At 43.4% G+C, this 26170-nt stretch overlaps 1 protein-coding gene across 1 annotated transcript in view; it reads left to right on the top strand.

The window, feature by feature from the left end:
- The window catches only part of LOC146350938 (scavenger receptor cysteine-rich domain-containing protein DMBT1-like), a 31249-nt gene extending 9359 nt beyond the window's left edge, over positions 1-21890 (top strand). The window contains exons 9-20 of the mRNA XM_084845658.1: positions 357-392; positions 2333-2483; positions 3454-3674; positions 4481-4516; positions 5393-5701; positions 9437-9463; positions 9798-10106; positions 12379-12405; positions 14270-14299; positions 16427-16602; positions 18986-19368; positions 21085-21890. Coding sequence (XP_084701784.1) covers positions 357-392; positions 2333-2483; positions 3454-3674; positions 4481-4516; positions 5393-5701; positions 9437-9463; positions 9798-10106; positions 12379-12405; positions 14270-14299; positions 16427-16602; positions 18986-19368; positions 21085-21328 — 1949 coding nt within the window. The 3' untranslated portion in view covers positions 21329-21890. The remainder of the gene's footprint in view (positions 1-356; positions 393-2332; positions 2484-3453; positions 3675-4480; positions 4517-5392; positions 5702-9436; positions 9464-9797; positions 10107-12378; positions 12406-14269; positions 14300-16426; positions 16603-18985; positions 19369-21084) is intronic.
- The last annotated feature ends 4280 nt before the right edge of the window (positions 21891-26170 follow it).

Genomic DNA, 26170 nt, shown 5'->3' with positions numbered 1-26170 from the left:
AATATAACATATGCCAGGACAACTGCAATGATTCCATTGCTAGATTAAGTTGTTATATGGAATTTATAGACCACACTGCATTAACAGGCCTTGCATTTTCTTTTTAAGCACAGCTTGGAATGGAAATGTATGTCCTTCTGCAAGAATAAATAGGTTTTGCCACTACAGGAAGAACATGCTTTAAACTCCAAGTTTAATCTTTTAATAGTTTAATCCTTCTTTCAAACTCACCCTCTTATTGCTTTTCTACATCTCACACATACTTCATCTCCAGAGTGTTACACATTGTATTTAAATATCTCTTTTGGCTAGTTTAATGTCAACATATATTTTTCACTCTTAATTTGCATTGACAGTTCCTGCACTAAGCACCCAGTATCCATCTGCTACAGGTCAGTAGATGAGCCATGTGTCTCATTAAGTATTTGAATAATTATAAATAAATATTTAATAACTTGCCTTGATCGCTTCCTTTCCGTTGTGTTCATTTGGAACTAGATGCTCAGCAGCAAACACAGGATTCCCAAGCCCATGTTTCCCTCCAACATGCAAAGCAGAGGGTAGGGTGGGGGTGGGGGTGTCTGCAGGGATGCTTAACTCTTTTCCTTCCCACTACTTTTCTTTTGCAAATCTTCAATTCAGCCACTTTTATTCAGGGGCAAACTACATGATTCATTAAGGGAGCAATCCTATGGCCACTAGACACTGTCTAGAGGGCCATAGGATATGCTGTTTTCTGGGAACCAACCTCGGAGCCCGCACTCCGAGGTCGGTTCCTGGAAAACCGACCTCACCCCACATCCGTGCTGGCAGCGTGGAGAAACCCCGTCCTCCATGCTCGGAAGAGGAGCATGGAACAACTGAAAAGGGGCAGGGCTAGGGGCGTTCCAGGGTGGGGAGAGCGGAGCTGCATGTACGACACATCCAATGTGTCATACAGCAGCCTCCTCTCCTGGTCAGCCCCCCTGCTGCTAGACGGCCGAAAATAGTCTGTCTAGCAGAAAATAGCAGGGCAGGAGAGACATGGAGGGAACGATCCACCCCATGCCACTTCTGCCTTGCTTTGGATAGGCGGTTCCCTCCAAGGTCGGAGGCGGCCACCTATCTTGATAGGATTGTGCCCTAAGCGTATGTATGCACTTAACATATCTGATTTTTCTTAAATAAGAAAAAATACACCTCTTCACACCAATGGCCCCAATAAAAACCACCCCCCACCCCATGCTGTTATTTGTCATTCCAGCAGAGAAGCTGCATATGTGTCAATGGCAGCTTCACTCTCAGGACACATATCAACCACCACCACTCTCATGCCACCGCCACCCTCATTTCTTATCAGGAGCCCTCACTACTGCTATGCAAATCAGAAAAAATCAGGTGAAATGCCTGCACAACTTGATTATGCCAACTCCAGCCTAGCACAGCTGAAGCACCCAGTCAAGCCCCCTTAGGGGGGAACGGAGAGCCTTTAGGTCCAGTGGATCCAAAGCCAGCTCTGACCTGCCCCCAGAATACTCTGTTTTGAGGCCTATTGGTCAGGTAGCAGGAAAACCACCAGCAGTAACTTTATACCCACAGAGCTCTCCTTGTTTGTAAAATGGACCTCTGGAGAGAACAGGGGTTTCCCATTGGCTGCTTTGTGTGAGCCCCCCAAAGGAAAAGTTAAGTCATTAACTTTGTTCCTGTGGTGTGCAGCTTATTTCTGGTGCAATGATCATATAAAATAAATATAAAGTACCTAGGAAATTTGTTCACCTTAAATCTTCCCCTGGCAGTCACCCAATGAAAACAATATTAGCTGAGTAATGAATTTTTTTAATTGATTGATTAATTGATTAAACTTTCCATATTATTAGAACAATAATTCTGAAGAAAAAAACATACTTTATTTTTAGCTGGTAAGTATATATGCTGCACTGCCTCTTGTTGGAGTAGGACTGGGAAACTGTGGCCCTCCAGATGTTGAGGAAACCCTAGTACTATCATGCCCAGCCAGCCTGGCTCATGGTAAGGTATGATGTAATAATAGTTCATCAGCATTTGGAGGGTCATAGGTTCCCCAGCCATATGGTGAAAAGGGGATTGCCTTTTCTGAGATGGTGCCTGCCATTGGCAGTTTTTATAGGTATTTATATTTTAATTAGATAGATAGATAAATAAATAAATATACATTTACATTTACTTCCTGATTAATTGGGGATACCTTTTTAGTTGCCTGGCTGGGGGTGCTGGGAGTTGTAGTCCAACACATCTGGAGGGCAGCAGGTTGGGGAAGACTGTGTTAGAGGTTCCAGCCCTAAACTATCCATTTAATTTTTCTCTTTCCCTCTAGGAAATCATTCCTGTGGTGGAATCCTATCTGGTCCTTCAGGGTCATTTTCTAGTCCATCCTATCCTTCAAACTACCCTAGCAATTCACGGTGTGTCTGGGACATACAAGTAAGGGAGAATCATCAAGTAGAACTCATATTTGAAGACTTCAGGTAAGTCCTGATTCAAATCCTTGTGATAAAATAAAATGTCATTTGACCATCATAACTTGTAGTACACCGTATGTTTTTTATTCTTAACTGTACACAGTGAATATAAAATGCAGGCAGCCCTTAGGAAAACCAGACCAAACAGCAACAGTATCCAAATACATTTATGCGGATTTACTGCAACTTTTAGTTGATCCTAATAAACATATTAAGATACAGTTCTTGTTTGGATCATGTATGAAGCAGCACTCATTAGCTTAATATTATTGGTAAGTGGAAGCAAGAGAGACTCTTTCACCATCACGTATTAATATTTTGCCAACAGAGATCCACAAATACCAGCTGGCCTTAGTAACTATTAGAATTATTTGCGTGTTGCCACTGACTGTGTCCTTTACCCAGTCCTCTACCCCTTCTTGGTGAATTACAATTCCCAGGATTCCCTATAAACAGGAATATCTATTAAACCTATTTTATATGTGTGTTGTCAGAAGACCCTGCTAGTTTATTCCTGGGGTTTGTCAGTGACTTCCCTTCCTACCTACTGTATTTGTGTAGGACAGGGATGGGCAACTTGTGGCTCTCCAGATGTTTTGGCCCACAACTGCCATCAGTCCTAGCCAGCATAGCCAATGGTGAGAGGTAATGGGAGATGTAGGCTGAAAAATCTGGAGGGCCACAAGTTGCCCACTCCTGATGTAGGAGATATTCTAGCAACTGAAACCATGTAAGCATATGAAGCCTTAATTCTTAAACCAGATTACACTGGATTTGTCCCATTAGATTTAATGGAATAACTGCCAAGGAAGGAATTGATTAAATGCAGCTTTAAAACACAAAAAGCAGAGGGGGGGGGGGAGGTACTGATGCAGCATAAGCTCCAGCTGGCTCTGATGGGATTCACCTACCCAGATCTTTTATGGATACGTAGGCTTTCAGAAATATTCACTATTTCTTAACTTTCCGTTCACAGACTGGAAATACATAGCGACTGCACTTACGATTTTGTAGAAATCTTCAACGGCCCTTCCTCCACATCACCTTCACTTGAGAAGATTTGCTTCAGGGCAAAAAACCCATATGTATCCTCTTCAAACAAAATGCGGGTCGTATTTTCAAGTGATTCTAGTTTGAATGAGAAAGGATTTCATGCAGTCTATCGCGAGATTCTTCCAAACAGTACTGTTACAGCAAGTAAGAAAACTTCATGTCTTAGGGTGCAATCCTATGCACGTTTAGACAGAAAAAAGGCCCACAACTCCCAGTATGCCCCAGCCATGTCTAAACATGCATAGGATTGTGCCTTTAATTATCATTCTCTGGCCTAATTCATATAGAGAGATAACAGCTGAGGATAAATGAGCAACCTGCATGTCCTGTTGTGATCTTTTAAGACAGCCAAAAGCCACTTCTTGACATCAATAATCCAAGAGTGAATTCACAGTTTGTCAATGTGAATCCATCTCTCTGGGTCAGGAAAAGTGGGTCATATTTGGACAGAGTGACTCTAATTCACCTATAGTGATGGGCAGCCATAAAAACTGGTGCAATGGATGGGGATGGGCATCGCCATGCACATTCAGCTAGCCCAATGTGAGAATCAGAATCACAGTGCAGATGTGTATCTGATATGCTGATAGACAGCTGCATCCATACAGAGATCTCCTACATGGACTAGTGGATTATGGAAGAGCAATACTGTCTTATTTCTTATCTTTCTAAGCCACCCTGGGAGCCTTTTTGGCTAAAGGGAGGGATAAAAATGCTATAAATAAGTAAATATTATTTTTATTTATTTAACTGTCCATTTTATAGAGGTATGTTTTCATATGTGGAGCCCAGCTTTCAATATCAGTTCTTTCTGTAATAAACTGGACAGCTTTTGCGACATATTAAACTACAGCCATTCAATGCACAATTCCATTTTGAGTGCAATGAAATTGCATTTCTCACAATTACTATTACTCTTTTTTTTCCCCTCTGCCTTACCTTTTTCAAAGAACCTACCTTTCCTGTGGAAGCTACTTCTTCAGCTGGTAAGGGACATTTTATCTTCATAATACAATACTAAATACCAGTTCCAGCTTTGCGGATGTTGCGCTGGATCCACATTAAGGTGTGCGCAATCGGACTGACAGAAATAGATTTGCCCCACCCCTCCTTCCCACAGCAGCCCCTCCAGGTCCCTGAAAATACTACACAGAAGATCAGGGACCCTGCTGCGAATGGGTCGAGCTGTGGTGTGGGTGGAGGAGAGAGCTCCGAAAATCTGGTGGAGGCTCCATCCATAAGCTGAGTCTTTCCATCCATGGAAGGCAAATGCTGGATCCAACCTAACACAGAATAGGTTTATCATAAAGGAATTGGCCAGTACGTAATCCCTGAACATAAATGCACATGATGTGTATAGAACTTCGCCTGCTATTGCCAACCAGTGTTTCTCTCCTGAGAAGGGACTGTACAACATCTCAATGGAAGAAACTGATGTGAGGGACAGCTTGAAGTGTTTCACAATGGAAGGTGGGGGACAGGCTGTGATGATGAATGGGACATGTTTTGCACTTCAGCTCCCATCAGCCCCAGCCAGCATGGCTAATGGTCAAGAATTCTGGGAGTTGTAGTCCAAAACATCTGGAGGGCTGTATTCCAGCCTTCCCCAACATCAGGTTGGGGAAGGCTGGAATTAGCCCATAATCTTAAATGCACATGATATGTTTGTACCAACACCTATCACCCCTCGCCAGCATGGCTATTGGTCAGGAATTCTGGGAGTTGTAGTCCAAAATATCTGGAGGGCACCAAGTTGGGGAAGGCTGGAATAGCCCATAATCTTAAAAGCATATGATATGTAACTTGTATAGAGCTTGATCTACCAGTGGCAACCAGCACTTCTCTTTTGTCTTTCTAAAAAGAGACTATGAGACTTGTCAATGGAAAAAACAGATGTGAGGGACGGCTTGAAGTTTTTCACAATGGAAACTGGGGGACGGTCTGCGACGATGATTGGGACATAAAAGACGCACGTGTGGTGTGCAGGCAGCTTGGATGTGGAGAGGCTGTCTCGGCACCAGGAAATGCTCAGTTTGGTCCCGGCTCAGGCCCCATTTTGCTGGATGATGTATCCTGCACTGGGAATGAAGTTTCCCTGAGCCAGTGCTCCCACAGAGGATGGGGCATGAGCAATTGCATCCACAGAGAAGATGCTGGTGTCGTCTGCTCAGGTACTCTTGAAATGCTGAATGATAGATCCATTATTATCTTTATCTAAGGCTGCATTCCTATACCAGTTAGCTAGGAGTAAGCCTCATTGAAATCAGTGGGACTTACTCCTGAGTAGATACGTATAGGACCATGCTGTAAGTGACTGATATATAGGGGAAACATCTTTGTTTCATGCATTGTCTATCAAACTCTTCATACAAGAGACAAATTGTAACAAAGAATAATATGAACATTCCCTTTGCGGGGTGGGGGGTAGTCACTTGTGAGCAGTGTTTCCAGTGATTTTTTGAGGGTTTCTGCAAGACAGACACGTAGCACAGAAAGCCTTGATGGCCTATTAGAAAAAAATCAATATCCATGGTAGGGCAATACTGTTATTAAGACCAGCCAAAATGTCAAATAACAGTGAGCAAGGGTTCATGCTTGTGGAACTCTTCATCAAGCTCGATGTTAAGCATAAGCAGGGATAGAAAAAGGTGCCTTGATGTTGTAGCTGCAAAAAATGCAAGCTCTGTGGCTAAGGATCAAAACAAAATCCTTCTTTAATTGAAACAGAAATTGGATTGATGACAATTGGCAACAATGAGCTTTTCTACCTGAAGCTGCTATTTGGCTGAATCTACGTTCAGGTTGTTGCAGAACTGAGATCCAAGCATTACACAAGGAGCTTGTACTTTCCTGCTCTTCTGCTACATTCTGCTAGGTGGCTATAGTGGAATAGCACAAAAGAGGAAATCGTGCTTTCTTTCGCTCTCACAATTAAATGCCGCATTTCCCCTGCTCTAAAAAAAACCTCGCTGAAAGTACTGGTTAGACACAGAAGTGAAACTGGAGGGTCACAACATCATCTAAAGAATCCATAAACAACTGTGAGTAGGGAATGATGAGTGCATGATAAATGCCTCATGTAGAAATGCCCTGAGAAAAGATTCCAGAGTCCCCCTTGTACTTGGCCTGAGCCTGGTCAAACTGTTCTCACCTCTTACATGGCCCATGACTACCACATCCTATGAAGATGCCTGAACTGCCCCACTGCCAAGAGCAATGGATATCATAAGTTATAGTTTCAATCACTTATGATAATGGCTGGATTTATACAAAAATAGGTTTCTTTTGTCTTTATAATATCAGAAACTGTATGTAAGAAAAAGACACTAAGTTACAATTCTAAGATCTGCACAAACATTCTGGGAAGAGTACTTAAAAAAACAACTGACTTACACATTTTTCTTAAAAGTTAGCAGGGTCAGGCATGGATAGGCCTTGATTGTCAACATGTTCCATAATTTCAAGGTCACTGCTTTGAAGGCCCTGCTTCAACGCTCAACATTTCTTGCTTCCCCTGTATTAAACGGGAGTCTTTGCAAGGACTCCCCAGCTGACCTTGATAGAGCTTGGGCAGCTCATATGGAAATAGATGCTCTTTGAGACATGCAAGGCCTGCCATGTATAAGACTTCAGATGGACTCTACACATGACTATTACGTCCATATAAACAGGAGTATTTACACTACTCAGCTACAATTACTAGTTTATGCCTATGAAATCTAGAATATGCTTTTTCTAAATAAAGTGAACCAGGACAGAAGAGTATAAGATCAAGCTTTTTCTAAAACTCCCTTCTTTTAAATAGGTGGGGGGGGCAACCTTTGGGGGTGCACTTTGGCTCCTTTGAAGGTCCCTTTGAGGCTGCACAAGTGGATGGGGCTGTTGGTGGGTGGGGCAGCGGTGGATGGGGTGAGGACCCATGTGTGCACACATACACTCACACCAATTCTCACGTGTGCACACAGGCACACAGAGAGACAGACGAACAGACAGATCACTGTTTGCATGCTGCTAATCTTGCCTGCAAGGATCATGTGTAGGGCAAGGTTAAAGTGTCCCCACCTCCACCCCAGCGATCCTGATGAAGATCAGGAAACAGCGATCTGTTCCTGACAAGCCCAGCTGATGGGCTGCTCAGCTGGGCCACAAGGAATGGAAGGCAGGGCTCTGTCAGCTGCAGCTTGCCCACAAGCACTTTACATATTTAAACATATAAATGTACAGGGAATTCTCAGTTCAGTTTTTGCCTCCAGCCACAGAACATTTTATACCTATCAGTGTGGTCTATTTTTAATGTTGGTTTTCTATTTTTCGTCAAAGCTGCTCATTCCCAAACATGACCAACTGAGATTTTTGAGAGGAAAAGCTCTTAAACAACAGTGTTCAAAATCAGCAGTTGTTTTTTCCTTAGTTTAACTCTTTTAGTTTGGAAGACCTTCATAATCATCCATGTGATGTGAGAGTGTTTTATAGAAGACCATTTAGATGTAAAGCACTGTTTTACTTGTAGCGGAAATGCTTACCTCAGTTCTGCTTCTGGGGCTCCTTCACACTGAGCTTTTATCCTGCGACTGAGATTGCTCCTTCACAGAAGTTTGCGGGCTGTTTACATGATGCTGTGACCGCGTGACACTCCAGGGCATCTCCTGCACTAAATGCCCTTTGTTCCGTTTTTAAATAGATTGCAGATAATGAGCTATCACTTTACCCCCTTGTGTTCTGCTTGAGTTCCCTCTGTGAAAAGAGGAAAAGCGGCAAGTAGAGGAGTGAGATCAATGAAAGATAATGGAAGACTCAGATACAGGGAGAAAGAGGGGGAGGGCGGTGGCGGGGAAAGGAAGCACATGAAAAAGGGAGTCGTCGTGATCCTGCATTTAAAACGGAAGCAGAAACCCCTGTTAAATGCAGGATTTTAGGCTGGTGTAGAGATGCCCCTGTTATCTGCTTCTCAAGCTGTGGTCCTTTGCTGAGAGCCTCAGGCTGCGAGCTCTTTAGCTCATACCTCTTGCAGGTCAGCACCCCAACTAAATACTTGGATCAAGAAAGGGGCAAAACAAACTCAGTAGCTAGCCTCAGGTATTTATTTTATTTATTTATTGCATTTATACCCCGCCTTTTTTCCTCTTGCAAGGAAGCCAAGGCAGCTTACATTATCCTCCTCCTCTCCATTTTATCCTCACAACAACAACCCTGTGAGGTGGGTTGGGCTGAGAGTCTGTGACTGGCCCAAAGTCACCCAGTGAGCTTCCATGGCCGAGTGGGGACTAGAACCCGGATCTCCCAGCTCCTAGTCCAACACTCTTGCCACTACACCACACTGGCTCTCCATGCAGGTACATGCAGTCTTTCCCAACTAGTAGCAATTTTTTTAACACAAGCATTGTTCTTGAAGAACCACCTTATCTTTATAACACTGAACAGATATGTAAAATCCGCTTCGCTGGGTAATAGGTACAATCACTATTTTGACTGGAGCATAAATAGAAATACAGTACATTTGGCTCCTATATCTATTTGGGGGTTTTGTTATTTGTTTACAACAGTCGTCCTTGAAATACATGTCCTACGCATTAGGCAGCTTATGATCAAAATAAAAATTCCAGCAGTGAAATCCTATGCACATCCACTTGGAAGTAAGTCCTATTGAGTTCAATGAGATGTACTCCCAGGTTAAGTGACTCCCAGGTAAGTGGACCGTAGCTTAATTGGAGAGAAATGTAATTGACTGCAATGTCAGTCTTTTTCTTTCTTCTACCCATGACATTCATATAAACCTCTTTTCTTGATGAGTATCTTCTACTACATTTTAAACCACATGTGTTCTATGCACAATTTTGATTTCAAAGAAATTATATTTATTGTACTATTCCACTAACTCTATTTTTTCTTCTTTCTTTCTTTTCAAGAACGAACCCAGAACATTCCTTCAGCAGGTAAGAAGTGACATGACTACTCCATGACATAACCTTAAAGTCTAGTTTTCAGGATGCAAATATTGTAGAACAGGTTTATCATGGAGGAATGGCCACTGAATAGACCAGCCTTCCTTAACTTGGTGCCCTCTACATGTTTGTACCAACACCTATCACCCCTCGCCAGCATGGCTATTGGTCAGGAATTCTGGGAGTTATAGTCCAAAATATCTGGAGGGCACCAAGTTGGGGAAGGCTGGAATAGCCCATAATCTTAAATGCATATGATATGTAACTTGTATAGAGCTTGATCTACCAGTGGCAACCAGCACTTCTCTTTTGTCTTTCTAAAAAGAGACTATGAGACTCGTCAATGGAAAAAACAGATGTGAGGGACGGCTTGAAGTTTTTCACAATGGAAACTGGGGGACGGTCTGCGACGATGATTGGGACATAAAAGACGCACGTGTGGTGTGCAGGCAGCTTGGATGTGGAGAGGCTGTCTCGGCACCAGGAAATGCTCAGTTTGGTCCCGGCTCAGGCACCATTTTGCTGGATGATGTATCCTGCACTGGGAATGAAGTTTCCCTGAGCCAGTGCTCCCACAGAGGATGGGGCATGAGCAATTGCATCCACAGAGAAGATGCTGGTGTCGTCTGCTCAGGTACTCTTGAAATGCTGAATGATAGATCCAATAATATCTATGTCAAGGGTGGGCAGAAAGTAAATTAAGATCTACTGGTAGATCTCTGAACGACTTATAGTAGATCTCCAAAGGCTTGTGACTTCCAATCGTTTCAAAGCTACCAGTAAAAAAAAAACCCTCTGTCATGGCTGACTCTGTACTAAATAATCCCTTCTCTGCCTTAGTGGACTGGTTTGCATGACACGAGGGTGGGTAATAAGCTTGTTAAATACCCTGTGCATGCTGTCCTGATTTACATAATTCAGCATGCACAGCTTCTCATGCCATTTGAACCCAGCGAGGGTGGCTTGTTGGGGTGGTTAGCAAACCACCCAGAACCCATGGCCTGTTGTAGGTTGTGGGGTGGCTTGTTAACCGCCCCAACAAGCCACCATTGCCAGGTTCAGGTAACACAAGAAGCCACAGGGAGGAGCTTGAATTGGCAACCTGGAACCACGGTGGGTTGCAGTGGTTGTGCAAACCTGGTCACTGTGTCCTACCAGTAAAATATGGATTGGTTGTCCTTGACCAGGTTTTTGTGCAGCTCTGCTGTCCAGTTTTTGGGGAGCTACTGGTAGACCTTGCCAGCAGATTATTCCACAATTAGAAGACCACTCAAATTGGATGGATCCATAACTCAAAGCCAGAGCATATAATTTTCTTGCAGAAGGTCTCGATTTTTACTCCTGACAACTACACTTACAGTGCAATCTATGTTTAATCAAAAGCAAGTCCCATTGTGTCCGATGGAGCTCACCCCCTAGTAAGTGTGTTTAAGAGTGCAACCTTAAGGATCTTAGGTATGAGACCGTGGGCAGCTGTTGCCAATTAGAGTAGGTAACACTGGATTAGATGGACCAATAGCCTGACTCAGTATAAGGCAACATCATATATTCCCACCTTCACTATTTAGACTGCCCACTCCACCACCCTACCTTTCTCTTGTCCCCTCTACCAAAGGGGACTCTGTTAAGGGCCTTTCCAGATAAACGTGATGAGGGGTGGGCAGCTCACATTGAAAGGGGAAGTGTTGTAACTCACTGGCAGAGCACATGCTTTGTGGCGGAAGGCCCTGGGTTCAATCCTGGACATCTGCTGATAGAGCTGGGAGAGACACCCATCTGAACCCCTGGAGAGCCACTGCCACTCAGTGTAGCCAACAATCCTGAACTAGATGCATCAGTGGTCTGACTCAGTATAAGGCAGCTTCCTGTGCCCCTGAAGAGATGTGCTTCGTGACGTTCAAGGCCCAGCCTGTTAAAGCCATTACAAGTGCCCCTCGGAACAATGTTTATTTATAAACTGGAGTCCTTACAAAATAGCATTTATTTATTAATGGGTATATTTACAGTTAATTAATTAAAACTGCCAAGTGATGTGTGTTTTGGTTTAAAGATGAGAGGAAGGGAGGGAGTCTGGAAAGAAGGTGACTCTCTCCTCAGCTTGGATTAAGATCCAAGCCAGAGAAGTACTCCGAGGGTGCAGTCCTAAGAGATCTGCCCTGGGTACTCATCATAAGCCTCCAAACTTGGAGGTTTATGAGTATTCTATGCAAAGTGGGAGGCACCTTGCACCTCCCGCTCTGCATTTTAGCTAGACAGGCATTTTTGCCCATCTAGCAAAGGCTTCAGGGAGGGGGAGGGAAAGAGGCTGGGGTAACCATAGGATTTATCCTATGGCTGCTGCTCTGGTCCCCTCCCCCCCCATCCCCAGAAATGTCACTTTCCCCCCATCTCTGTGCTCTGTTTTCTGAGCGTGGTGAGGTAGTTGGCGCAGTTCTCTGCTTGCCAGCTATGAGGGGCTGGAGGGGGCAGGGAGTGCGGTTTCCTGGCTCCACGGTTGGAGCCTGTTTCTGACCTCAGAGCCAGGAAACCAAATAATCCCGTGCCCTGCCAGATGCAATCTGGTGAGCATAGGATTGTTGTCTCATCGACATAATGCTCTCCTTGTATTTGAGGTGAGCATTACAGGTAACCAGGTTTTGTATTTCCAAACCAGAAATTATAGAACTCCATCACATCACTAATAGAAACTGCTTCTCTAGCTGGTGGGGTACATCTCGCCCTTCTCAATAATATCCTAGTTCTGAGCGTGCAGACATTTAGAGTCGGTTCTCATGTTGGAATTTGCCAGTGAGTAGCCAATAAATGTAGATGGTGTGTAACTTGCAATATACCATAATGCTCTTGCAAGACTTTTGCCACATTAGCAGTAATTTAATTTAACTTTTTCATTTCATTTCTTCTTCCAGGTACCCCCAGGATGGTCACTACAGCAGGTAATTATTTTTTTGTGACACAGAAATAATTTATGCATGCATGTTATTACTGTTTAAATTATATGGCCCTTTTGTAACTCTTTATGCAAATCAGTACCTTTTAAATAAATCTAGATTGGCTCATAAATAAGAATTCAGGGGCGAACTGGGCATTATGGTAAACATGTGGCTGCCACCAAAACAACAACGATGTGTCTAGTCCTCTCCTCTCCCTCCATAACATCAAGTTCACTCATGTCCCAATGTCATGAGGCTCTGTATTTCCCAGTCCCTGTTCTGTAACATTGACTGCTGCTAGCAAGAAGTAGGGAAACCTGATGCATCTTGATGTCCAGTCATCAGTAATTTGTGCTAGTCACTATGGAGTGGGAAGAGGAACTTAATACACAGGTTGCCATTTTTGGTGGGAGTCACATGTGTAACGTAATGTCTGAGTTAGCCCTCAGTCTGATTCCAGTTTCATCTTCTATAGGACCAGCTAGGGTTTGCCCCAAATTAGCTAAAGCAGTATTGTGCCATCAACAACAGCCCTGCTTGCTTTTAAACATACCTGGCATCCCCTTCATTCTACCAGCACATTATTTCACACCGTGCTAGAGAGAGAGAGAGGGCTATTCTGATAATAGGATGAGATTCAAGGGTCTGGCCCTAGGCCTGATGCAAGGAACCCATTGAATGGCTTTCTTGTGTCCCCTAATGAACTGGCTCAATTGATACCTTTCCCTGAAGTGTCTGTTCTTCATGGCCACTCAGCACACCCGACCTCCAATGTGCCAAACATCCAGGCCGTGAATATAACATTTTAACACTGTCTGTATGTGTAAGATCCAATGCACGTAGTCCCATTTCATGTGGATGAGCTCCAGGTAGAAGTAGAATCTTGGGAGAGGTATTATCCAAACTGGCAAGTGTCTTCACCAGAATATTCACACAACAATGCTAATGGTGGTCGCTGTCCCACAGCAAGGAGCAAGGAGCTGGTTCCATGCACCCGCAAAGGAGGGCAATTTAGAGATTTGGATCATCAGAGATTTGGATCATCAGTCCCCTTATACTACAGTCTGGAAGCCCAAGACCCAGTCCTTGCTCTGCTGTTGCACAGCAGCAGTGCACATGTTATAATTCTGTTCTTTCGTTTCTGCCATTTGGGTGATTGTTTTTTTTAATAGCCAAAATGTAATCGAGTTTTCATGTTTGCGAAGGTACATTTTAAGTTTGTGAATTGTCCTTAATTGGAGAGAGTCACTCTCTTATTTTAACATTTTTGGCCTTTATTTCATGGCTTTGTATCTCCGTGGTTCAAAACTCCGTACCTTTTATTTAGCCTATGCTAATAGGCTAACAACCCCAGTAAATTCATAGAGCTTCCATCTTGCTCCCACTGCAGCAAATAAAAATCTTTTGCTTATTGTTCATAATGAATGAAGTATTATTACATGTGTGGCTGAACATGGGTGCCCTTTATATTACTGCTTTGCATATGTTGAAAAGGGGTGCAAACCGCAACTCAGCTACCCCATGCAATACTTCACATCACTGATTGACACTCCCCCTGGGTTGGAAGACTGTGGCCCAGCTGCTATGCCATAACCCTGTCCACTGCTGCGACTGGTGGGATCCATAACCTGTGACATCTCATTCCCTGCCTAGGAGCTGCTGTGATTGCTGCAGCCAGTCATGGGGTTGCTGGTGGTCTGTTGCTCAGCAACAGAGTCTCCCGTCACTGGGTATGCCTGGGTAGTTTCTGTGTTGCAGTACCATTTAGGGATCACTCAAAGTTATGGAACTACCCCCCCCCCCCATAAAACAATGTCATGAATAGATAGATCTTTAACTGTTGACTCCTATTATCTTTCTTCCATAGCTCCTGCGGATGATACAGCCACCGATCCTGGTAAATTTTTGTTGTTGCTGTTCAATGAATGCATTCTAAAACATTTTCATTAGAGCATAAGAACATTTGGACCATTACATTTCTCCCTTCAATGGCAAAATGCCATCCACTCAAAAACCTGCTGCTATGAATGGGTTCTGGAATCCATCCATAGTTTTACTAAGACTGAGTCACAACAACCAACAGAGAGGGAGAGAGTCCTCCAAGTCTGCTCCACTCACTGCTGCTTGAGGCCATGGTGAAGTATGGAAAAGGGAACATGGTTCTACCAGTTGACTGAAATTATCCTGGCAAGAATGTAACCGTTGGGAATGGAGTAAGAAGTCTGCCCAGAAGGGTGTCTTTTTGGTAGCTGCTGCTTCCTCTGCCTGTGGAAAGGTGCACACTAAGTCTGGTCATGGAGGTTCAGGGTTCAATTTACTGACATTCAGTCCATTTCCATGATCTTAATGTTATTCATGACAAAGCCACCACAAAATCAATAAATTCTGAGGAGCAGCAGAAATGCAGCATGTACGGCTTTAGTGCCTGGTCTCTACAATGAGAGGAACTGGAGCTCAAGCCTACCTGAGTAGCCTTCGCTCCCCTGTTGCTAGTTTTGCTGCTAGGGATGTTGGAGAAATCCACAACAGAACCAAATGATTTCAGATTTTTATGAATCCAACACACGGATTGTGCAGCAGACCAGCTCTCTCCCCGTCAGGCAGATTCTGAAGACTTGTGGACCGTTTTACTTATTATTTATTTATTTATTATTAAATTTATTAATCGCCCATCTGGCTGGTCACCCAGCCACTCTTAACTTTCCTGAATTTTGTGCAAATTTTGTTGTAGAAAAATACGCAAAATAAAAAACCAGCCAAAATGTGCATTTCCCTCATAAACTAAAGCATGGAAGTGCGCATTTGGGAGTGGATTTGCACATGGGGGGTTGCGCATTTGGGGGGTTGTGCATTTGGAGGGTTGCACATTGGGGGGGATTTGTGCATTTTCACATTGCGGATTTGCCCGAATTCGGAAACTAAACAAAATCTGATACCATTGATGGGTGGACAACGGAATGAAAGGCGCCTGACAGTCCATGAAACACTGATGGAAGGGATTTTAAACGATACGTACATCCCTAATGGCTGCCTTCTGCAACAGAAATGAGGAGTCCAGGCAGGAAGTGTTTCGTCTCTCTGATCTGTGAAAGAACAATAGTATGGGAGCAACTACAAATATCACTAGTTTGATCAACCTAGTCCAGCCTTCCCCAACCAGGTGCCCTCCAGATGTTTAGGGATATAACCCCTATCAGCCCGAGCCAGCATGGCCCAATGGTCAGGCATGATGGGAGTTGTAGTCCAAAACATCTGGAGGACACCAGGTTGGCACAGGCTGCCCTAGTTGGATGGGGTACCATGTATGCAAACAGATGCTGAGCACACAATTCCCTTCCCCTATTCAGCAGTTCACTTTGTAACTTTATACTGAGTGGCTTTAGAGATCAGCATGTCCATGGCAATCTCTCAACTGGAAACAGGCACTCCCTTGGGAAACAGAGTATGTCATTTACCTAGGGCAGGGATAGCAAACCTGTGGCCCTCCAGAAGTTGTTGGACTACAACTCCCATTATCTCTGATCATTGGCTATAGTAGCTGAGACTGATGGGAGTTAATTCAACAATCTCTGGAGAACCACAAGTTCTCCACCCCTGACCTAGGATTACACTGACATGAGGCTGAATAACTTGGATATTTGGTCTTGCACTCATTCATTCATTTCCCCCCCTCTCCCTTATTCATTAAAGCTGCAATACTCCCAGCACACATTCCTGGGAGTAAACGCCATTGAACACAGTGGGACTTACTTCTGGGTAAATTGCTTAGTAATCCAGCTACTCTGACTACTAAGGCCCTCAGTATAGAGCCTTATATCAAAACGATGTAATAAATAATTACAATTGAAAAACAATATAAACACAGACTAAATTGGAAATGCGTAATGGGGAATTTACAGTGCTGCAAGAATGGTTCTTTAACTGATGGGTATATATGTACCCATCATGTACACAACAGCTTGATTACAATGTTATATTCTTTGCTTATATCCCCTGACACTGCTTTGCTTTCCCTTCTCTCCAGTAACACTTTCATGTTTGAAGCAATACATGAAGGCAGTTATTGCAAAAGAATATCTCGTTTCAAAGGGCTGCTCTCAATGCAATCTGTACTTGAGTGATCCTGCCTGTAAACCTGTGGTTACACGTGACCATTTTATATTCTATCTACCATATGATGGTTGTGGTACAAGACGGGAGGTAAGAAAGTGTATACCTGATTATATGACATAACTATATAATTTTACTTCAATAGCTTTAAGGGTGAGAATTTCTACAATAAAGGGCAGTATCCTTTTTTGCCCATGCACTAGCGGGAGTGACGGCTTGTGCAATGGGGACTTAGCAATTCTGAAAGCAACTGTAAATGAGCAGAAATGCTCATTTCCAGAATGGGACAGGCAGGTCAGCAGAACTCACAGAGGGGAACTCTCCTGACCTGTCCCAGCCCAGAAATCAGCATTTCCGCTAATTTCTAGGATTGCTTTCAGAACTGCTAAACTCCTGTTGCGTGAATGGTTGCACCCTCTGGTGCAAAAGAAACTGCTCAAAATGTCTCTTAAATTATGCCTCCTGGGACAAATACGCATTCCGACAATCATCTTTGCTTAACAAGCTGAGATATGAACAAGCCGTTTGGCCGTGCACACAGCCCCTTCACACAAGCAAGCGAACAAACCAGGAAATCTTCCATTAACTATCATTTCCTGTTTGATCCAAGCTGAGATATCATGGCTAATGGAAGACCTCCTGGTTTGTTTGCTACTGCCGCAAAGAGAGGACCAAAGTCGCTGCATGGGCGCCCATAAGGCCCATTCATACCTTGGCATATTGTCGAGATATGATCATCCGAACAAGCTGATAGTGTGTATACTTGTGGAGTATTCACAGAATCAAGTTAGTATAGTAGTGTTACCCTTTATAAACTGCTCAGAGAGCTTTGGCTATGGGGTGGTATAGAAATGTAATGAATAAGAATAAGAATAATTTTCATCAGCATCAGCATCATTATTATTGGACATTATTTATTGGGTGAAGTTGCCAGGGTCTCTTGCTGAATGAGTCTTGCTGCTGAGTAAATAATTCAGAAGGATCTTGGCCATGGGGATGGCTATTACTGGATAATATAGCATTATATTATGTGCCATGTAGGACCATAGTTTAATTCTGCTTCCAGCTAGTCCCAAGAAGCAGTGCCTCAGAAGCATTTTCGTAGTATAGGGCAACTGCAGATAACCTTAGTAGGATGGGGAACCATGTATGCAAACAGGTGCTAAGCCCTTTCCCAGTTCAGCAGTTGGAGATATGCACACATAGCCCACTACAAAAAGCTGATATCCCGTTAATCAGAAGCAGAGGGGTGGATTCAGCGCCCTATACTGCCCACATATATTGGCAGGATTTTACAGGAGGGCTGTGCATGTACAATTCCATCTGCTCTGCAAGAGTTCTGTTGGATCAGATTGCTGTTGATTATGTCCATCAGCAGTTCAAGCCCTATTTGTCACTGAATCCCATGAAATGCATTCATTCCAATCTAGGAAACGATTCAGCTTCCGGAAAGAAAGAACAAATCTTTTTGGAGGGGTCTGGCATAGATAGATCAGGAAAAAGGGATTGCAGATCTTTCTTGTGATCCATATTGTGATCTCCAGACCATAGTCTGAGTTTTCAGAATATATTTAATCTGGCATACCAGGCCATTGCGCTAAGGTTTCAGTGGGAGAGAGAACCTTGACCATGAAAACAAGAAAGGAGAAATCAGGCTGTTGAAGCTAAAACAAGTTACAGAGCAATTCAAAGGACCTGGGTGTCAGGAGACCCATGGCGGAGCTACCACTGAGTCTAGAGCTCTGTGGCTCATAGCAGCTAGGGCAGGGAGCTTTTGGCTAGTTTCTTTGTGGAAAATAAAACAAAACAAACAACCACTTTCCCTTTCAATTGGAACCAATGGGATGCAATTAACTATGCCAACTCCAGGGCTGGTGTCTCTCTGGAGCTTGTTTGGGGGTATGTTAGGGGAAAAAGAAGACTAGATCCTGTGAATCCATGGCCTCCCCTGACACACATACCTGGAATGCACTCCACTGGCCGCCACCATTCATGGAACACCACAGGTGGGTCCAGAGCCAGCCCAATACATTTTTCTGCCTGAAGCAAAGAATAAGATGGTATTCTCCCCAATTCCACAGATGCCAATGAATGGTTGAAGGGCTCCCTATCAATGTTGTTTGTGGAGGGGGAATCTCATGAGGAACAGATGGGGGAACTGTTACCAGCCCCTGCCCTCATCATCTGCCATCTGAGGTGGCTGCCTCACTCTGACTAATAGTAGAGCCAGCAAAGGTGGTGGAGATTTCTCAGTACCACCACACTATGCTGAGGGGGTCTTCCCCCACAGAGAGTCGTCTGAAGCATCTTACAGCCCATCAGCTGCCCTCCCACAGAGCTTAGGATTGCTCCCACAGTTTCACCTATATCAAAAATAATTCACTAGTCTGCTTGTATAGTGATAGTGAACACTGAATGTTTTTTGTCGAGCTTTAAAATTAACATACTTATCTTTTGTCTAATGCTTTAACAGAACAATGGAGGGACTAGCAGTTTCTCCAATACTGTCAGAAGCTCTGGGAATGGCATAAAGCCTCAGTTTCATTTCACCTGCAAAATGGAGCCAAGGACAATGAAGGAAATGACATACAACGTAGATGAGTCTGATCTCGCAAAAGAAGGCCCCCCACAAAATAGACACGTCCATGTGAAATTTGTATTCTATGACTCGCCTTCCTTTTTGCGCCCAGTGAATAACTTGCCCTACTTTGTGAATGTGAATCTGAATAAGGACTTATTTCTCCAAGGCAATCTGTATAGTTTTAATCAGGACCTGATATTATTCACAGACACGTGTGTGGTTTCCCGTAACGCTTATGACTTCAGAACTGAGAACTATGTCATAATAAATAAAGGGTAAGGAGAAAAAATAAATCAGCCAACAAATCAGTATTGCCACATACCTTGCACAACACCACTCATTATTTGTCTTTTTGTCCTAGGTACACGGGAAAGCATTAGCTTTACTTTAATCCTGCTACCCCAGTATTCTTCTGGTTCTGTCCCGCCAACTTTTAAGCTTCTTTTATCTCTCTCTTGGTACCAAACACCTCTGCAGTGCATACCCATCTTCTACTTGGCCCAGCTTGACTCCTACAACCTCTTCCTCTGGATTCCTTTTATCTCTCTAACTCACTAGTCTTTTCGCTACATACTAGTTCTCTTCATCTCCCCAGCCCCTGCTGTGCATGTCACACCAGCTCAAGTCTTCCTGACCACCCTGCTAACCTCCATAGAACTATTTACAGCTGGTTAAAGCAAGGGCAGAGAGAGGTTCCTGTGGTCCTACATGTTCTCCTTAGACTCAAGAGTAATTGTTGGGTCTTACTTCATTTGAGCTGTGTTTGATTTATTTTAACATCTTTCTGATTTCTAGCACCTCTCTGCCTCAAGTACCGTATTATACCCAGGCATTTTCCCCACACATACATAAAACATGCTGAGTCATTTTATCCAGATGGTTTGAAAGGCATCTAACAGCTTTCTGTAGTAGTCAAAGGTTCAAATCTCGGTGTTGTTTTCATCGAGTTATGGTTTCTGTTGCATTCCCGAAATGACTAATTTGGAATGTAGAGACAGGTGGCTAAAATAATGAGCATTTGGTAGTTTTAAAAAAATCATTTTCTAGGAACGATACAATCCAATCAATGAAATAAAGAACATTTTAAGTCAATATTATGCTTATGCGGGAGGAAAGGGAGCTCATTTAAGAGCCCACCAGCCATGTATTGTGGTGTGACAGATAACGAGTTACAGTGGTGATTTGAAATCCACCACTTAAAATGTGCCTTTGAAAAAGAATCACTCCAAAATGCTCAGAACCTTTATTAAAGACTTTTTTCCTACCACATAGATGTCACCTCTTCTCTTTCTTCTGCCACCCATTTTTATATTCCTTGTCTGCAGCAAAAAAATGGGTTTTATTAAAGCCCGGGCCTACATCAGCAATAGACAGCCACCTTTATTTCATCTTTTCAGAGGCATTCTTCAAAAATGATCCTGTCCTCAAAAGCTTTTTCTACTCTTCGTGTGTCTGCTAGTTTTACTGCCAAAACTGTTACACTGGCCCGATTCACACAGTCATGGAAGATGAATAAGCCACTGTGGCTTGTTGCAGCCACTGTGCAGGCCAGCCATGTTTTCCTAATTACACATACTAATATGGCTTGCTGTGTTGTCCAAACCCAGACAGCATGGCTTGGTTGGGGTGGGCAGCAACCCTCAAATAACCCATGGGCTGTTGTTGGGTTATTTTGGGTTGCTGCCCACCCCAACCAAGCCATGCCACCCAGATACAGATGACATGGCAAGCTGCACAGGTGTAGCTAATTAGGGAAATCTGGCTAGCATGCATGACAGCTGATAAGCCATGGTTTCAGCTTGTTTCAGCTGTTCTGATCATGCGAATCGGGCAACTATGTTGTCATGTAAAAGTAAACCCCCTTGGCAGATGTATCCAAAGCACTGTTTCCAGTATAGCCCTTGCGGCTAGTTTAATACAGTGATGATTGCTTGTTTTTACATGATGCATAAAAAAGAATAAATGGCTTGTCTTTCTTCTTCTTCTTTCAGATGCATACAAGATACTACCTACACTGGTTATTCTACTCGGGGCAGGAAGGCCGTCCACTTCAAATTTAAACCCTACAGATTTCTCAACAAATATTCCACAGTTTACGTACAATGCAAAATAGTGGTGTGTCATGCCCGTGACTATGCTTCTCGATGCTACAAAGGCTGCCTACCTAGGAGTAAGAGGGAAACGACCTCTGGTCAAGAACATGTGCAAGTTCTTGGGCCATTTAAGCTTGAGTAATCTGAAGACATCACTCCTGACAGCTTGAATGTAATGACTCCTAGCAATTCCAACCAAGTGCAATAGAATACTTGTTTAATGAATCGGTTTAGAGAAATTTATTTTATGAGGCATTTAATAAATTTAATAAATTAATTAATTTCCCCTCATCATTGAATTACATGTTCATGGTTCCATTCAAACATTGCCACTGTCAGATGCTAGAATACATGCTTTCATCTGCCTTTGTCATTCGTATAATCTGGTATCTTTTGTTGCGGTATGAAAGGACTGTAAAACTTTGCTTGAATCATCACAATTGACTCAATGAACAAATTAATAAAGCTAGCTAGAAAAATCTACATGTTTTTGTGTATCTAATCATATAAGGACCAATTTCTCACATTTGTTTTTGTCACGTTAATGTGCCTTTTCTCTGTCATGGTTAAGTTTTCCTTTTAAATGTACCTACTTTATTATATCTGCTGTATCTTGGAGATGCACCAAAGTAGTAGATGTCCATTCTTACCACATGGTGGAGATATTTCTATTGTGTGAAGAAAATAAAGATCACATTGTGTTGACTTTATGAAGTCAAAAATTAATTGGCTTCAAATATCATGAAGCCATTTAGAGAGAAAAAATCTGATAATCACGGAACTCAAACAGCAATGCTATTAAGTGACTCCCATCCAATCCACAAATCAGTTACATAAAGGTTAAATTGCACAATTTCAACCACAGACTGCAACAAGCAGAGAACAGATGCAACTCAGAAAGGTGCTGGAGAGAAAACAGTTCCAGGTAGATCATGAAAGAGAGTCGAGTAATACATTTTGTAGAACCTAGAAATCTGACCTAGCAGATTTTGTTTTCCCTGATTCTAAATATGGGAACCCGTCAGACCTGAATGTGAGCAAAATCTATTCATGGAATATTCTGGATTGGTTCGACATGGGAACTCCTAGGACTAATTGTGTAATGAATAAAGCCAGTAAAAGAAGTAAAACAAAATTGCTGACTGGTTGTTTGCAACTGGTTCATGAGGACCTCTGTGTTAGACTTACAGATGGCCAGAGGCCAAAGCTGTGATGCATGAAAGCTCCTTCAACTTTGTCATGTTTGTTCACATATCATGCAGCCCAATCATAAGCAGGTGAATGTCAGTTTTTCCAGGACACTGCTTATGTTTACACAGCTGCATGTAATGTTCTAATCAGAAAACCTCTCACATCACATCACCTTGAATATTTCCCTTGAATATCCACACAAGTGTGGATATTTTCTCTGTTGCAGCTTAGTTCAGAGCTTGGGTAATATCGCATCTGTGGTTCTGGCAGACTAACTGGAAAACAAATGACCTTTGCTGTCATAGTAGTGTTCTCCCCCGGCCCTCCAACATTATTCTTGCTTCTTCTTTTTTTTAGTCTTTCTTGCCTTTTGCTCTTAATCCTTTCTTTTTTCTTTTTCAGTATATTTGTAGTCTCTGATTTTCCATAGGCTTGTTGTTTTGCTACTTTTTGTGAACTGAATTTCCCCTTCTTCTCATCACTTATGGCCACTTCATATTTTACAGGCAGACACACACACACACACACACACACACAAACTACCCAAAACAGCTTTCGTGTAGTAACACTCCTGCAAGGGCAGTGGGTAGCATCGCGATTCTTGCAAACCTATCGCCATCTGTGACAGCCTGGACGCATAAAGAATGCCACACTTGTCAGTGGCCATAAGTGATGTGAGTGGTGCCATGAAGATTCTTCACATGATGGAAGTGGTACATGGGAAGAGGGCCCTACAATAATAATAACAACAATAATAATTGCTATTATTATTATAAATATTTATTGGCCGCCTTTCAGGGGAGGAGCCTTTCAGGGGAGAAGCAGAGTGGAACCCTCCCCAGGGCTTTTATGGCAATTAAATCTGTTGTTACCTTGTGGGCAGAATTTCAAATCATGTGCAACACTTACAAGACTAAATGCTACATGAACAGTAGGTGGTGGTGGCGGCAGTGATGAGGGACTATTTCCTTTATAACTAATGAGGGGTGGGGAATGAGAGTCAATTACATCAGTCCTTTAATGCCTTGGGGGCACATGAGCTTCAGTATGCACATGGAGCTCCCATCACTCACAAGTTTATTTCTGTTCATTTGAAGGAATTTGTGTAAAAACAATATTAAAATCCATTTCAGACAATGCAACCTAAAATCTAAAATATGGAGAACAATAGTGGTAAACAGCAATTCATATAACAAGCAAACAAGTACTATTAGCCTTCCAAGGCTCAGGAGAACATCAGGATAGTTTTAGCTTGACACTGGAAATATTACAATGTCAGTACCAGGCCGATCTATCTGGTGAGGGAATTCCATAATTGGGATGCTATGACAGAAAAGGCCTCAAGGTAGGGGCACCAGGAACAGGTGGTTTTCTGCGCAGACAGGTGGTTTCATATGGGAGAAGGTGGTCCACTCCTCAAGTGCTTGGTCCTGAGGATTTGGGTTATTTGTCCAGCCATGAAATTCAAGGGACAGAATCCAAAGGGGTGCTTATGCCCCTGCCGATTCTCTTCTGCCCCACTTATTGTGTTGTGCAAGCAGACCCCATTGCTTCTGCAACGGTGATTTAGCGCTTCCAGGGCAACCCAAAATGAGTGGAAATGTTCATTTCTGGAAGGAAGCAGGTCAGCACAGCACACATGAGGGAGCTCTGGTGACCTGCCTCCTTCCAGAAATAAGTGTTTCCTCATTTCAGGGCTTCCCCTAGGAAGCACTAAGAGAGCAATCCTATCTAGATAGGTGGCCGCCTTCAAACTTGGAGGCAACCACCTATCCAAAGCAGGGCATAGAATCATAGAATCATAGAATCATAGAATCATAGAATCATAGAATCATAGAATCATAGAATAGTAGGGTTGGAAGGGGCCTACAAGGCCATCGAGTCCAACCCCCTGCTCAATGCAGGAATCCAAGTCAGAGCATCCCTGACAAATGGCTGTCCAGCCTCGTCTTAAAGGCCTCCAGTGTGGGAGAGCCCACCACCTCCCCAGGTAATTGGTTCCATTGCCGTATTGCTCTGACACTCAGGAAGTTTTTCCTGATGTTCAGCCGGAATCTGGCTTCCTGTAACTTGAGCCCATTATTCTGTGTCCTGCACTCTGGGATGATCAAGAAGAGATCCTGGCCTTCTTCTCTGTGACAACCTTTCAAGTACTTGAAGAGTGCTATCATATCTCCCCTCAGTCTTCTCTTCTCAAAGCTAAACATGCCCAGTTCTTTCAGTCTCTCTTCATAGGGCTTTGTTTCCAGTCCCCTGATCATCTTTGTTGCCCTCCTTTGAACCCTCTCCAGCTTGTCTGCATCCTTCTTAAAGTGTGGTGCCCAGAACTGGACACAGTACTCCAGATGAGGCCTAACCAGTGCTGAGTAGAGGGGAACTAGTACTTCCCGGGATTTGGAAGCGATGCTTCTATTAATGCAGCCCAAAATAGCATTTGCCTTTTTTGCAGCCACATCACATTGTTGGCTCATATTCAGCTTGTGATCGACGACAATTCCAAGATCCTTCTCGCTCGTAGTGTGGTTGAGCCACGTATCCCCCATCTTGTAACTGTGCATTTGGTTTCTTTTTCCTAGGTGCAGAACTTGGCATTTGTCCCTATTAAATGCCATTCTGTTGTTTTCTGCCCAGCACTCCAGTCTATCCAGATCACTTTGAATTTTGTTTCTGTCTTCCAAAGTATTAGCTATCCCTCCCAATTTTGTGTCATCTGCAAATTTGATCAGCATTCCCTGCACCTCCTCCTCCAAGTCATTAATAAAAATGTTGAAGAGCACTGGGCCCAGGACTGAGCCCTGCGGTACCCCACTCGTTACCTCTCCCCAGCTTGAGAAGGTCCCATTGATAAGCACTCTTTGAGTCCGATTCTGTAGCCAACTGTGGATCCACATGATCGTTGTTTCATCTAGCCCACTTCGAGCAAGTTTGCTCATCAGGATATCATGGGGCACTTTGTCGAAAGCTTTGCTGAAGTCGAGGTATATGATGTCTACAGCATTCCCACGGTCTACAAGGGAGGTGACTTGATCAAAAAATGAGATCAGATTTGTCTGGCAGGACTTGTTTTTGACAAATCCATGTTGGCTTCGAGTAATCACGGCATTGATGTCAAGGTGCTTCCAGATGGATTGCTTTATGATCTGCTCCAGAATTTTCCCAGGGATTGATGTCAGACTGACTGGTCTGTAGTTCCCAGGTTCCTCCTTTTTACCCTTTTTGAAGATAGGGACAACGTTAGCCCTCCTCCAGTCATCTGGCACTTCCCCGGTCCTCCATGATTTCTCAAAGAGAATAGACAGCGGTTCTGAGAGTTCTTCTGCCAGTTCCTTTATTACTCTAGGATGCAGTTCATCTGGCCCTGGAGATTTGAACTCATTCAAAGTAATGAGGTGTTCCTTGACCATATGCCTGTCGATCTCAAGCTGCAATCCTGCCCCTTCAGCCTGTACTTCGCCTTTGCCAGGGGGGTCATAGACCCTCTTTTGGGAGAAGACTGAGCCAAAGTAGGAATTGAGCACCTCTGCCTTTTCTTTGTCATCTGTTATCATTTTGCCATCCTTATTTAATAGCTGAACAACCATTTCTTTCCTCTGCCTTTTACTATGCACGTAGCTGAAGAAAGCCTTTTTGTTGTTTTTAGCATCCCTCGCTAACCTCACCTCGTTCTCCGCTTTAGCCTTCCTGACGCCATCCCTGCAATTCTGTGCTACCTGCCTGTACTCTTCCTTTGTTACTTGGCCTTCTTTCCACTTCCTATATGTGTCCTTTTTTGTTTTCAGGTCATCCCTAAGCT

This window comes from Heloderma suspectum, chromosome 3 (assembly GCF_057233095.1).
Source record: "Heloderma suspectum isolate Gila_16-S chromosome 3, 16-S_ref, whole genome shotgun sequence".
Taxonomy (NCBI): domain Eukaryota; kingdom Metazoa; phylum Chordata; class Lepidosauria; order Squamata; family Helodermatidae; genus Heloderma; species Heloderma suspectum.
Note: the sequence above shows the minus strand (reverse complement) of the source record. Positions and strands in the feature narration are given on the sequence as shown.